Source organism: Eutrigla gurnardus (genome assembly GCF_963514095.1).
Source record: "Eutrigla gurnardus genome assembly, chromosome: 13".
NCBI lineage: Eukaryota > Metazoa > Chordata > Actinopteri > Perciformes > Triglidae > Eutrigla > Eutrigla gurnardus.
Window position 1 is genome coordinate 6,799,414 of NC_139936.1, and position 13,946 is coordinate 6,813,359.

A 13,946-nucleotide genomic window follows, 5' to 3' on the forward strand; every position below is an offset into this window, starting at 1 on the left:
GCAGATGCCAGATAATCACAGCTGCATGTGTTGGCAGGGTGTGCAGTCACTTCAGCCTTTAAAGTGAATGTTTCATAAGTTTGATTTCACTCAGCCGCTTTATATGCAGTTAAATCTCACAGGGTCGTCTCTCCGTCTGAGAAAATATTGCTCAAATGTTAAACTACAAAGGTGTCTTTAACTCGTTGCATTATTAATGCGCCCGTGCTGAGTAGAGTCTGTATCCCATAGCATTGATTTATGCTTTGACTCTTGAAATTATACACAGACAAAACATTAGAAAGTAGTTTTCATAAACAGTTTTCCCAACACCACCACCCGTTAATGTCACCGATTTTACATTAGAGCCCTTATCATCACAAAGTCTTTCATCTTCCAGTAGTGTGGCGCCACGTCTCCGTGGTGACAGGAGGAACAAGTGCCGCACTATTGGGTGCGTAGCCAAACAATGTAATGACCTGTCACAGTGTGGAGATTGGGACCGATCGCCTCAGTCGTCGTGAGGTTTCAGATCATTTTTAGGTCACATCAGCCCATCAAGGACAAATGAAGTATAAATTGTATAAACTGATGGGTTTTTTTTTTTATATCTGAACGGAAATGTGCTTTCTCCCCATAAACAACCTTGTGTAACAAGCCCACCTCATGGTGGAGTAAAACAACAGTTTAATTGAATTTGATGCAGTAAAACTAAATAATGCCTGTGAAAGTTGGCAGAGCAGATGCAGACATGTTGCCCTCTTTTATCTTTCAGCAGGGAGGCTTGATCACAATTTTCTGCAGCTTCGTCTCCTTTACTCTCTTTCAAAGATGTTGGTTTTGTCTTATACCTTTAAGCTCCCACTCAGGACTCTGAACATATGTGCAGCTTACTGCAAACTGCTTCCAGACAGGATGAGCTCATGTGTTCAGGCTGCTGGATGTCTATGCAGAAACGGTGAATTAGCAATGCTAAGCTGTCTAAATTGTCTTTTAGATGACTGGCGTTGACTTTCTAAATCTCTTTCCATCCTTTCTTGACCTGCGAGTCCATAGAGACGATTCTGTCTCGGCCTTTGATCAATGCGCGTCTCTGCCTTTCTTTTTCAAACACACCAGCAGCACAGCATTGATTGAGACTAAATGTAGGTTGTGTGGGATCTTTTTTTAAAGCGTGGCCCAGTATTTGATCATGTATTGACAGTTGCCATCATGCAGTATTAGCCCTGCTGCCTCCACAGCTTCTTGCCACAGGACAATCAGACAGTATTTTTGATGGCGGCCCCCCAGCACAAAGGACAAGAAAGAGACTCCACAAGGACTAGCTTTGTGCTTCCTCTTTGGCCCCACATTTAGGAGTACATTGGTGACCTGTGAGGTGAGCTTTGCAGGTGTTTTACAGTTATTTCTCCTTTTCTTGTTTATCATATTCCTCCTTAATGTTTCACCAGACGGACTCCTCCACTTGGGTTTTTATGGATAGTGAGCAAGAGAAATAGAGATCTGACTCATTGTCTGCTGGCATCTGTTTGTTTTGCTCAATTTGCTGTGTGAGGATGATATCTTAGACAATGGCGCTGCAGCCCGAGGCAGTGTGAATGCGTATCAGAAGGACAGTGGTTATGTACATCTTAACCGTTAAACATTTGACTGCAAATAGACTCTATTTGTCAGGGACAAGGCAGAGGCAGAGGTCCGACAGGTTCTCCCAGCATCCCTTCTGCTCTCGTCAACATCCACCACGTTACCAACACAGTGCTTACCTGCCCTTCTTAAAGCAAGGAATGACTTGCCCTTCTCAAACCTGCCACTGCCTCACAGGAGGTGACTTTGTAGTGCCGGATCTTCAGTTTGTTGTGATAGCTGGGGGAGGGAGGGAGGGAAGGAGGGAACTCTTGTTAGCCCACAAATCTCCCACAGCTCTCATGGAGGCCACAGAGAGAGGACAGCAGAGGGGCTGGAGAGAGACGGTGGGCTTGGCTTTCATGCTCTCTCTCCTCATGATTGAGCCAGTTGTCTTCCTGTGAGGCTGCACAGATAAAATCAACGGTCATGATAAAGCATGGAAACGCCCTTTCTTTGTCCTTCTTTGCCGTTGATAACATCATCTCACCAGGGATATATCAGTCACTAAGAGAAACGTCCGTCAGTTTGTTAACTTGCTTTAAACAATGACCCCAAAAAAGAATAATTAAATGTTAAATTTATATCTAGGAGCATTTATCAAGATCAGTTCTTTAGTAGCTCCTCTGATAGTTGAATCTCAAACATTTGTTCTAAATGAGTATTTGTTTGCTGTCCATAGTGTGGCTCCATATTTCCGGCAAATGATGTTGCAAATTTCACTGCATCCACAATATCAGCCTCGCATCCATCCCAGCGATGGAGCTCCACAATGTGCTGGTGCTATTTTCTTTATAGCTCTGGGGGAAAGTTGTCCATATACAGAAATCCACTAACTGTCTTAGATCATATGAGCAGTATAGCTGAATTTTGTTTTAGGGCAGATTTTCACTCTGAGTTTTAAAAAAAAAAGAAGTTTTGGGGGCAGGCTTAGCTAAATGGATTAAGATTGATTTAAGAGCATCTATAAGTTAGTGAAAGAAAGTTTGTTAAAGAAAAACTTTTCCAGGGTAAACAGTCAGAAGAAGCATTTTGTCCACAGAAAGTTAACCCATTTTCAAAATAAACAGGCATCAGTTTAGTCATAGTGCCTGTGGCCTGTTCTGCTAGGTATAAATCTGGTTTTAACAGCCTCTGGGTTACAAGAGTTGGGAGGTTTTACTGAAATTATGCTAATCTGCACACCACCTTATTTTTAAATGCATAAATCAGCATGAATAACTTTTAACAGCAGTTTGTTTTCTCATAATGATTTATGCCCATTCCAGAATTAAGAACGTCTACCTCTCTGCTTATCTTCTTCTTCATCTAAGGGTAAAAAACCTACACGTGTTTGAATTGCATTATTTCAAATGAATGTCCTCTCTTAATAACATATCAGTGTTTATTTTAGTGTATTTATTTAGTGTCTGATGTGTTTTTATTTCTTAGTGTCGTAGTTTGTGAAATTCTTCCAAAAACCTCCAGTTGTTTATCTTGTAAGTGCAGATCCACATGATAAAGTTACCCAAGGTCATCGTTGTATCACAGATCTAAAAATGTGCACCGCCACCTGAAGTGCCCTCAGAACTATTGTGAGCAGCGGCAGCCTCAAGTCTCTCCCTACTGCTCCATTACTGTGATGCAGCACCGTGTGGGGGACAAGGCCATTTCCAGACACCCTCTCACACAGTCGCATTCAGTCGATTCAACCCAAGCCCAGTCTGTGGCTACTAGGAGGCCCCGTTTACAGGAAGGGATGATTGTGGAGAAGCCTTGGGGAAGGGTCCGCATTTCACCAAACATCCAAAGAAGCAACCACAATCACACAGATCCAAACTGCCAGACGCCAATGAGAGTGTGTGTATGCAGACTCTCGTTTTGCCTCCGCGGAGATTCTGCAGATCAAAATGGAAAGATGGATATGCTTGTGGGCCAGCGGTCCCGTTGTTTTAGCTCACTGCACATTTGGTCTCTCTTTCTTCAAAGCCAGTGTTTGTGTCACAGGAAAACAACAGAGTGCCTATTTTCTATGGCGGTTGCAGTTCAAACATGATCTGGTCTGACTTTGATGCTTCTACTTTTATTTGTGTGAAGAAATACACATTAGTGTGTAAAACAGCTTGAACACAACTCTATTTAAAAACATGACGTCAGATCCTCCTTTTATTTGTGCACATGGCTTTCTTTAATATATCTGAGCAGGAAAATAATGAAGCTAGTATGTTGTTTTTGGCATGTCTTTAATGAATAGTTCCCCTTCGTACTTATTCTGATGATCATCGTAGAAACAAGATGTCCTCTGTTTGAAGGATGTATTGGGTGACTTGAAAAAAGCTTAAAGGGGCGCTATCAAGGCATTTCAAGATAATGTAGCTTCCGACTAGTTTGGCCAATTCTCCATCTGCTAACATGGAGAGGGTTGGGTTTATGACATGTTGCGTCATCCTCTACAGTAGTGTATGTGTTGTGTTTATTATGACACTTACCAGGAGCTGTATGGTCTGTGTTCGCTTTGATAGTTTGTTTATTGGATTCAATCCAAAGTGGCAGAAAGGAGAAAGGGAGTCGTATATTGGCTCTGTCCTCCTCGACACCCGGAGACTACATCGCTGTGAGGAGAGCGGGTGGCAGCTCCGGGGAGACGGACCTTCAGGCAGTGATCTCGGGAGACGTCCCCGACTCCCCACCGCATCAGCAAACTTACTGTTGCGTATCTGGATGCAGTTGCTGCAGCTCTGCTAACCAACGGCCCGACTCTTGGAGCCGCCGCACGCTCTCCTTCCAGCAAAGTAGTCTCCTGGCGGCGGTAAAAACCGAAGTACAATTTCTGCCACTTTGGATTTAATCCAGTGAACAAACGATCAAAATGTACAGGGAGCCTGTACAATAGACGATATACTGTATGTGTTTTTGTTTTCTTTCGGTGTGTGTGTGTGTGTGTGTGTTTGTGTGTGTGCTATGCATGCATCCACAAAGTGAAGGAAGCCGGTCAAAGATGCTTCAAATGTCTTTGGCTGCTTTTCTGTCCATCATGGAGCAGCTGACCCTGTCTCACCTCTGTCAGAGGCCATTTTGGAAAATGAGCTGGACTCAAGGTGTTTAGGGAGACCTTTTCTGTGCCAGCGACTTTGACCACTGGATATTTTATTTAGCCTTTGAGATTGAGCCGTGAACTTGACAGATCAAAACTGCCTTTTTTCCCCCTTTATTGAATCCAAAGAATAGCACCAGACATTATTTACCAGGATCCATCTGTGCTTGGCCCTGAACTTGTCGGCGGTGGCCTCATGCAAGCTCTCACATCCTCATCCGTCAGTCCTCTGACCCATCATGGATGATATAAAAGTGATGCATCACCTTTTCCATATGGCTCCATTAAGCACTCAGTACTGCAAAACCTGCCAAATAAAAAAAAAGTGCTGTAGAAACATAGTTTGAGTAAGATGCCCTTTCTTGTTGGGCAAGGTGGTGCTTTGCTAGCAAAATTACAGGCATTTAACAATGCGTTGTTGCTGTTAAAACCTACACAGGAGGCCTTCTGGTAGCAGAAGCTGTATAAAGTGGTCTGACCTGTGTCTTCTAGGGAAAGGCCAGAACGTTTGAAAGAATATTGAATGTGCTGAAGCGCTTCAGAAGAGGTTCTTCTTCGTTCTGTCAAATTTGCTGAGATTAAAGGAGAACATGACGGGAAACAAAAGCCTTGGAAATGTGTACTTTGTGTTTCAAGAAGAAACGCAGCAGGAAAATAATGAGATGAGAATTTACCCCCCAAAAGAGCGTGGCTGTATTTGTTCAGTTTAGTGGGTTTCTTTTCCCCCTGCCTTGTTCCCGGTCCCCGAGTGCCCATTCACCTGGTTTGTGCTTCCTGTGGAGGAGTTGTCGGGAACGAGCTCTTACCAGGCTCTAATTGTGTAAGGCCCCCCTCAGACACTTGAGCTTCGCTGTCACCTCCTAGCCTCTGCAGTAAGTATGAACCTTTTGGCAGGCTGCCAAAGCATAAATAGAGACGCATTTCCAAATCCCAGGTGGTGGTAAAGAGTTAGACTCATCCCTGCCAAGGGCTTCTGGCTGGCTCTCTAAGCTAAAGCAAAACATTGATAAATGTTCAGCTTGACTACACAGAGCTGCATTAATTCAGGACATACAGTGTGTGGTCAAATTAGTATTAGTGTTGTTTTAACACAGACTGAGTTCAGTGCGTTTGAAATTAACGTTGACGATCATGAGAATGTGCAGTTGGCAAACCATAACATATTATTTTGACTTGTGCCCAGCCGAGATGTCGAGAGAGATGGATAATTATTCCACCTCTCGTTTAATCGTCAGCATGACTCGGCGTGGAAGAAAAGATGTGGGAATTTCCATTATTGGGATGATAGTGAAATCTCCTCTACACAGATAAGGAGAGATCAGAGAGAGGGTCAGCAAGGAAATGAAATAATAATATCAGTGTGAAATGACTCTCTGTTGAAACCACTGAAGCATCTTAATATGGCAGCACCATCAATATTAAACTGTGCAAGTTATTCAGAATCTGACCCTTATCAAAAATCCCCTTTTTATGATTTGGAATATTTGGTTTTGATGCAAATGTGTCTTCAGTTGTGTTTTAAACTAAACTTATTAAATCCTCAACATCTACTTGTCTTTCTGTCTCATGCATTGGAGTGTTCTTGTCTTTAATGTCGTAACAGTTTGACAGTATTTTATTTGAACAGTCGCTGAAGCCATGCTCCAGACTGAAATATCTTTATTTTCATTCTGCCCAGAGGAAGTCTTGCGGACTCTAATGATCCCCTGACCATGAGTTTGACATTTATGATCTGATTCATTATTTTGACATTATTGGATGGATTGCCTTAACATTTATTAAATCAATCCAAGGTACCTAGAGGATCCATTCTAATAGCTTTCATGATCTTCTGATTTTTCCTGTAGCGCCACCTGCAGCACCTCAAACCTTTTGCAAAAGAATCGGTGCAGACATGGTTCCCAGACAATGTCCTCTAGCGGTATTTGTGGTCCCTTAACGTTTCCTTTATGGTCATTATTAAAAAAAATACTTTTTGTTGTCCTCATTTCGCCCACATCAAGCCAGTGCTCGCTCTGTGGACTGCCTCCCTTTTCTTTTTGCATCTCATGCTATTTGAATGTGTCTTAAACATTCTAGTAAGTACCTCGATGATGTTTAAGTGGAGGCTTCATATTCAGGCTTAAAATGACACTTAAGGCTTACCTCAAAGAGTCATTCTGCCTCTGAGCTGAGGGCTCTTCACATTCTGCTCATCCACAGCTTCGACAGAAACCCCCCCCGGTCTGCATGTCTTCAAAATGATGAGTGTTTTGCTTCACAGATACTCAAACCTCTCTGCAATGCATCCCAAGATACCTTTTCAAGGGCTTCTGGGGTGCCGCTGTGAATAACTTCTCAGAGGGCTAATCCCGCTTCAAAAAGCGTGTCTTCCAACACTTTTCGTAATCCTGAATTTGCAGGTTCATACATCGTCAGATCCCCTGAAACATGCAGCATGCACCACTGTGACAACCAACCTGCATGTGAGATGAGCTAATTTGTTTAATGTCAATGTGGACGATCAATGAAATCAATGCTAATGCTGAGTCTGGCTACTTGCTGAGAGGACCATGCTGAGACTTAACTCTGTAAAAACACGTATAATTCATCAGTTATTATTATCTCTTTTAACTGGTTGTGGGACTTCATCAGAGCCTGTATAGGAAACCTATTTTATATGCGGCGATAGTCACATCAGTGGCATGGGTAATGCAAGGGCAGATTGACAGCGTAGATTGACAGTGGAGACAGGCACTTCCATGTTCCATCTTCTATCTCTGACTCAACTTTGAGAGACAGATCGTGTCTTAGTGTGGACTGGACACATTTCACTGCACCGGCACCTGTCAAACACAACATCCAAGGCTGATCGGCCATATATATATATATATTAATATAAATGTGAAGATGCAGCTCTGAGCCGCACTAGAGAACATCCAGCCTGGAACATTTGCAGCATGCGTGTGTATTGCAGCTGCAGTAAATGGTGAAGCTTGTGCGGACATTCAATCATTAAAAAAAGAAAGAATGTGAAGCACACACAAGGAGGAGGTGAGATTCAATATGACATGTAATAAAACTGTGTAGTTGACTTACACTGGTGATAAAGCCCTCACTCTGTGCTGTACGAGATAGCTCGTGTATCTCTGCCCTTTGGAGACGGTTCTCTGTTGCACCAAAACTAACAAAGATCAGACAGCACAAGATTCACCATTCATATCAAAATCTCCACTATTGAACATGCGTTTGTATTCCCATGGGGTAATACAGTGTCTGTGTATAGCGTGCCGTGTGCAAAACATTGAATCATATGCAATGTTGTGCTCCCTTAGACGTATCTGTGTGGTCACTAAATCACCGTGTGCTGTTGGGTTTGTGCTGTTGTATATGTTGTCCTTGATGCGGAGCCCACATAAATATTCTAGCTGATCTTCATCCTCACTCAGACGTGACGTTCTCATACATTTTTGTTTTCCTTAGTAAAGTGCTCCATCACAGAGCTTATAAGCTAATGATTTACACCCTTCCTTGCCTGACCAGCACCCGAGTAATGTAAATCATCTGCTGTGTGTTTTTCAGTCCTGATAAATTCATTCTATGTGTCTGTGGATCGCAAACCTCTTCTTGTTCAGTATCAAACTCAACATCTGCAGTGTACGGCCATGAATCACGTCCCAGGGGGAAACTTATCTGCTATAAAAAAAAAAAGAAAATCGGATGATTACTTCCAAGGAAGTACGAGTGTTCAAGGTCAGGGGTTAATTATGTGGCAGGTATAAACAACCAGTTGTCCACTTCATTCCTGTCGATCACTGACCAGAGAGGTCAAAGAGTCACTATTCCTCGTCCCCTAGACAGAGATGTCGAGAGGAAGTGCTTGCTTACCAAACATGTGTGGGTTCACTGGTGCCGTGACATAAAAGCAGATAAGATACGATGACACTCCCCCAGGGGAAACTGTGCATGATGGCTAAACTGAGTCCAGATGGAGAGATGCGACGCAACGTCTCCACATCAAAACAAAGTCTTGACTAACCTCCAATTGTGTGGCTTACAACGCCTTGGCAGAGGGAAAAGAAGGCATTATCCAGATTTACCCAACATCTGACTGTAATTTAATGAAGGAAGAGGATGAGATGCCGGGGCAATACTGCTGGGACATTACCTCTCATTCTGCTAATTAAGTTTGGGGGCTTTACAAGTGTGAGAGGATTACAAGCTATTAGCGGGCATTTATTCCAATCATTTGTGTGATTTATGTTGTTGTTTTGGGGCCGATTTAGGCTTCCTGATGCTACTGCATATATCATTAAGTCTAGCTGAACATAAAATGCTTATTTTAGTATAAATCAACTCTGTAAATTAAATGTTTGCATCATCTTTTAAGGACAACGACTGGTAGAATAGATGCAACATGCATACAGCCATTGTTTTCTATCTTTCTTACAGCATTACAAATATAGTATGTGTTCTGTGACTGCAGAAATGATGTTGTATAACTAAAGTTAATGTTCTCTTGACTCTTACTCTCTAACATCTGCAGAAGTATTAACACTCAGATACAACGGTAAAAAAAAGGAATGTCATCATTTTTGCCTCAGCTTTATGGCACATGGACGTCCTTCGTTGTGCAAGATTTGACACGACAGCGTTACTGTTGAATGAACTGGAAAGCAGATCCACTGGGCTCTGCGTTGGTCCAGCTGCAGCAGGTGCTGCAGAGGTCAGTGCAGCCCAGCGGAGAGGGCACAGATGACCCCCCCTCCCAACGCGCGCCGCTTCCTGCTCTCCGGACAACACCGAAGCCAATTTAGCGCTCACGGCCAGTGCTCGTTTCCGCCACACAGCACCAGTCATTGCTCTCATTATTGTCCCACTGAGACGCTCTTTAGATCGCAGTAGAGGAGCAAAGCCAGGGAGTAAGACACTCCAGTGGACCGGTGAGAGACCGAGCACATTTATTTTGAAATTCAACGTTTTTTGGAGATATTGTATGTATGGAAGAGTACAGTATACAGTATATTTATTGTATCTGGGATTGTCATAATAAAAGATGCACCTGTAATTAAAAATGGTATTCACTGTATCCACCCTTCAGTAAATACTGTATAATAGTGACCTAACTCAAACTTTAGTCTGTTGCAAGTGACCATGGCTAATTGTATTTTGCAGTAAGTTGTCAAAACATGGCTAAGTAACCCCAATGTGACCCTAAATACAGTCTGAGTTGAATCAGCATCATCCTGGCATGGTTTCAACATAAAACATTATAAGCTTCACTGAGTAGTATTATGGCAGAGCCTGTGTGTTGTATTGCATTAAATTATATGGCTAGTTTTTTTTTTTTTTTTTTGTCTCTGTCCACTGTAGAAATCGTTACACAAGCTGGCTTGTTAAACTATTAAAATGAAGATCAGTTGCAAAGTGATGTTTTATTATAAGAATAAATGCAGTGTGTGTGTGAATCTTCACAGGCAAAATAATTGGGTAAACACGTTTCCTTTCTCTGTTATAATTAATGCGTTCTACTATGATTACAGACGAGTGGAACCTTTTCTGTTTGCTTGAGTGTTTTTGTGTCCAGCATAGTCGTGTGTTGATGTGTTTTTACAGCCAACTGTGAAAATCAACCCTTTTATGCTGCTTAATAGTTCCCCAAGAATGAAGTGCTAAAACACATAATAGAAGTTGAATCACATCACAGTTTTGCTGTTTATTTCAAATGCTGTACTTTTGATTTATCACCCCCTGTGTGTCACTAAATGGCCGTACGAGCAGTGCTCCCTATATCATCGACTGTATCTGAAGCAGAATGTTGCTGCTATATTAAAGGTCACATCAGGTCTTGTCTTGAGCCTGCTGGCTGTGTGCTCACTCATAACAAAATACATAAAACAACAGTGTTGGATGGCATTCAAGACGTCGAGAGAATTCTGCATGTCCAGACAGACACAAGGGCAAAATGTCTCCTGATGCATCCCAGGCAAATAAAAACAAAAATTGATGTGTGTTTCTAGTTCAGCCTGCGCAAGGTTTTACAGCTCAATTTCATCAAACATCGTTTCACCCAAATATAGTTGTCTCCATGGGTTTTTGGGCGAATCACAAAACATTTATCATCCTCTCTCTCTCTCTCTCTCTCTCTCTCTCTCTCTCTCTCTCTCTCTCTCTCTCTCTCTCTCTCTCTCTCTCTCTCTCTCTCTCTCTCTTATTTCACTCCATTTCTTTCTTCTTTGCTGTAGATTAAATATGCCACTGCTTCCAGGCACAGTACCTCAGTGTCCACACTGTGTGAAGACCATGACTGTATTTCTCCGGTGCATAAAGGGCATTCACAGAGGAAAAAAGAAAAGATAGATTTTGAGATATTACAAATGTTCCCAACTGACTATTATAAATATATTATAGATAAAATCTCAGGGAGATGAAGCACCGTGAAAGACTTTCTTTTAATCATGTTTCACTTTCTTAAACTTCCCGAATCTCAAGCCTAGTTACATATTCATAAAGCCAAAATGTACCTACGAGTCACAGATGACTCCCGGTATGTTTTAGAGGATTAAAAGTCTTGCAGCAGCCACGGGCAATTTTGGAAATCATTAGAAAGTGTTCAAAATTGTTCAAAAAGGTCCCTCTTTTCCTCCTTCCCTCCCCGTAATCCCATTTCCCTTAACTTTACCTATGATAGAACAGAGTGCGTATGGGTTCGAGTCTGTCACCTTCTGTAATTGCTTGGATGAATCAATCAGAAAAGAGCTATTTTAGAGAGCAATTACAGAGCGAGGACGGCAATAATTCTGACAATTTACTATATTGACAGTCTGTTCTGCTCATCTGTTTCTGTGATTCTTTAATAAAGAGACTGAGGAGATTTACCAAGCCTATCATATAAATGTAGGATTGAGCCAGAATGGTACACTGGAACGTAACTTAATGATTTAAACTGCAAAGAGAGCTCACTAGGTGAGTTGTTCTTAACATTTCAAAAGTGGGTTCTGTGTTCTAGCGTTAACGGTCTCCCGAGGAGCTATTTGATTTATTGGTTTCAAGGAACCAGTGTCTTTGTGAGAGCTTCTATGGGCAGACACAATCAAGTAACAAACAGAGAAAATTCAATATATGCTCCCAACCAATGCATTCTAATGAGGATGAGGTCTTTTTAATTGCCTACGCTTCTGCTTCAAATAAATGAATGCACCTTTTTTTCTTTCAGATATTAACGAATGTGAAAGGGACCCATGCAAGAACGGCGGCGTTTGCACAGATCTGGTTGCCAACTACTCCTGCGAATGCCCCGGGGAGTACATGGGGAGAAACTGTCAATACAGTAAGTGTTCCTGTTCCTTCTTTTATGTTTGTCTTTCAATTCATTTACCACTGTTCATTGATTCTTAACAGCAGCATCATAACAAACTGCTTGCTGGTGATTCCCATAAAGAATATCTGTGCATGCTTCAGTGGATGGCGGCTGACATTTGATTTTGCAAGTTTTGAGGACATTTCTTTGCTTTGTGTTTTGTAATAGCCACGTTTAACATTATTACAGGGTTTATTTGTGGATTACATGTAGCCCACAATTTAATTCTGTTCACACAGTATGCTGGCTGGTTTTGTTAGTGAAGTGTAGAGTCAGATGGGTGGAAGGGAAGTAGGGCATTGCAATATTTGACGTTGGAAAAGCAATTTATCTTAGAAAATATTTGATTTGAGAATGTGTTAATTGTAAGTCTCACACAACTTTTGGGAGTTTGAATGGATTCCAGGGAAAATGCACATAGAAACTGAAATTATATTTTTTGGATATTGCAAGCCCAGTGTAATCATTTATTGTTTCTTCTAAAAAACAAAAACAAAAAACTCATAATACTCTAAACGGTGGAAGAGGATTAGACCCACGTGTGAAAAAAATAAATTGGGTTCTAAAGTCAGAATTCTGTGAGAAAATATATAAAAAAGGATAATTTATTGTTAATATGCAACACAGGGACGAGGCGATCTTAATCAATTCCCCACGCTTCCTTCGCTGATGTTGATGAGTGCATCTGTCATATGTCATACATGCTCCAGTAATAACTCCAGTAATAAACAAACCAATGGGCATGCAGGAAGCAATGCGCATGGGAACTACCGGCCGCCACCTCTTTCTTCCTACAGTGCACACACATTATAAATGTTTTCTGAATTAAGACATCATAAATATATGCAATATAGGGTATACACAGCCCAGTAAATGTCATTAAGTATTTTTTTTTTTTATCGTATAAAGCACAAATAACTAGAAAATAACTCACATTCTGCATGTTCAGACAAACACAATAAACCCTTAAGCATAAAAAAATAAAATAAACATTTGAATGCTGTTTAATCAAGGCCACTTTGTGCTTGCAAGCCCTCATTTCTTCTTTTTCTTTTTTTTTTTTTTTCTTTGCCCAGTGGCTGTAGGACGAGAGAGTGCTTCCGTCTTATCACAAGCTTTCTTTCTGCAAGACGCTGGAGAGCTTAAAGTGGCCTCATGTGTTTATTATGCTGTTGTGGGGATTTGGTCTGCTCACTCTAGGAACATATTAGGATTAATGTATCAGTGGATCCGGAGCCCAGAGCCACCCCTGAACCGCTTCTCCCAAATTAATTGAGGTTTTCTAGGTGCAGCGCAGTTGTTCAGCAACAGACTCGAGAACTTTCAGGTCTGCATTGGGAAGAGTGACATTGCTGCGCAAGTTGCTCTCGTTGGTTTTATGAACAGAAATGAGACAGAAAGCAGAGATAAATGTACGAGTAGGAAGTAGAGCCTGATGACGTTGGTGTAGAGAGATTTAGTCTTGCTGATTGAACATATGCTAAGCTCCATTATTTGTTCAGTGATGCTTATTTCCATGGTGTCACCTCACAGCAAGAGGGGACTTGGTCTACACACTTTCTGTGTGCATGGTGAATGATTATGCATGATGATTGATAATGGATGGATATTTTACAACCATTAATTCAGACAGGCAAAGTTGCCCCATAAGTAAGTAACATAAGTATTCTGTTTGTTTTGGGTCTGATTTAAAATCTAACAATGACCGTGGCGTTAAAGTGCCGACTCACAGCTTTCATGTGATGGGCTTTACAACCACAACAGATTAGCTGTGTAAAATGTGGAGCCCTTTTTATACAAACCCCCCGAGGGTGAAAAGGGAAATAAGTCCTACACACAGCATACCCTATACTATAACCTTGCTTCTGTTTTGTTACATTTGAAATCCAGTGTACTGGAGTGTAGCTGGTCAAATCATACTCCTAATACATT

At 41.6% G+C, this 13,946-nt stretch overlaps 1 protein-coding gene across 3 annotated transcripts in view; it reads left to right on the forward strand.

Moving 5' to 3' along the window:
• The window catches only part of edil3a (EGF-like repeats and discoidin I-like domains 3a), a 93,452-nt gene that overhangs the window by 37,247 nt on the left and 42,259 nt on the right, over nt 1–13,946 (forward strand). For all 3 annotated transcript variants that reach the window (XM_084025630.1, XM_084025631.1, XM_084025629.1), the window contains one exon: nt 11,871–11,984. In XM_084025630.1, coding sequence (XP_083881756.1) covers nt 11,871–11,984 — 114 coding nt within the window. The remainder of the gene's footprint in view (nt 1–11,870; nt 11,985–13,946) is intronic.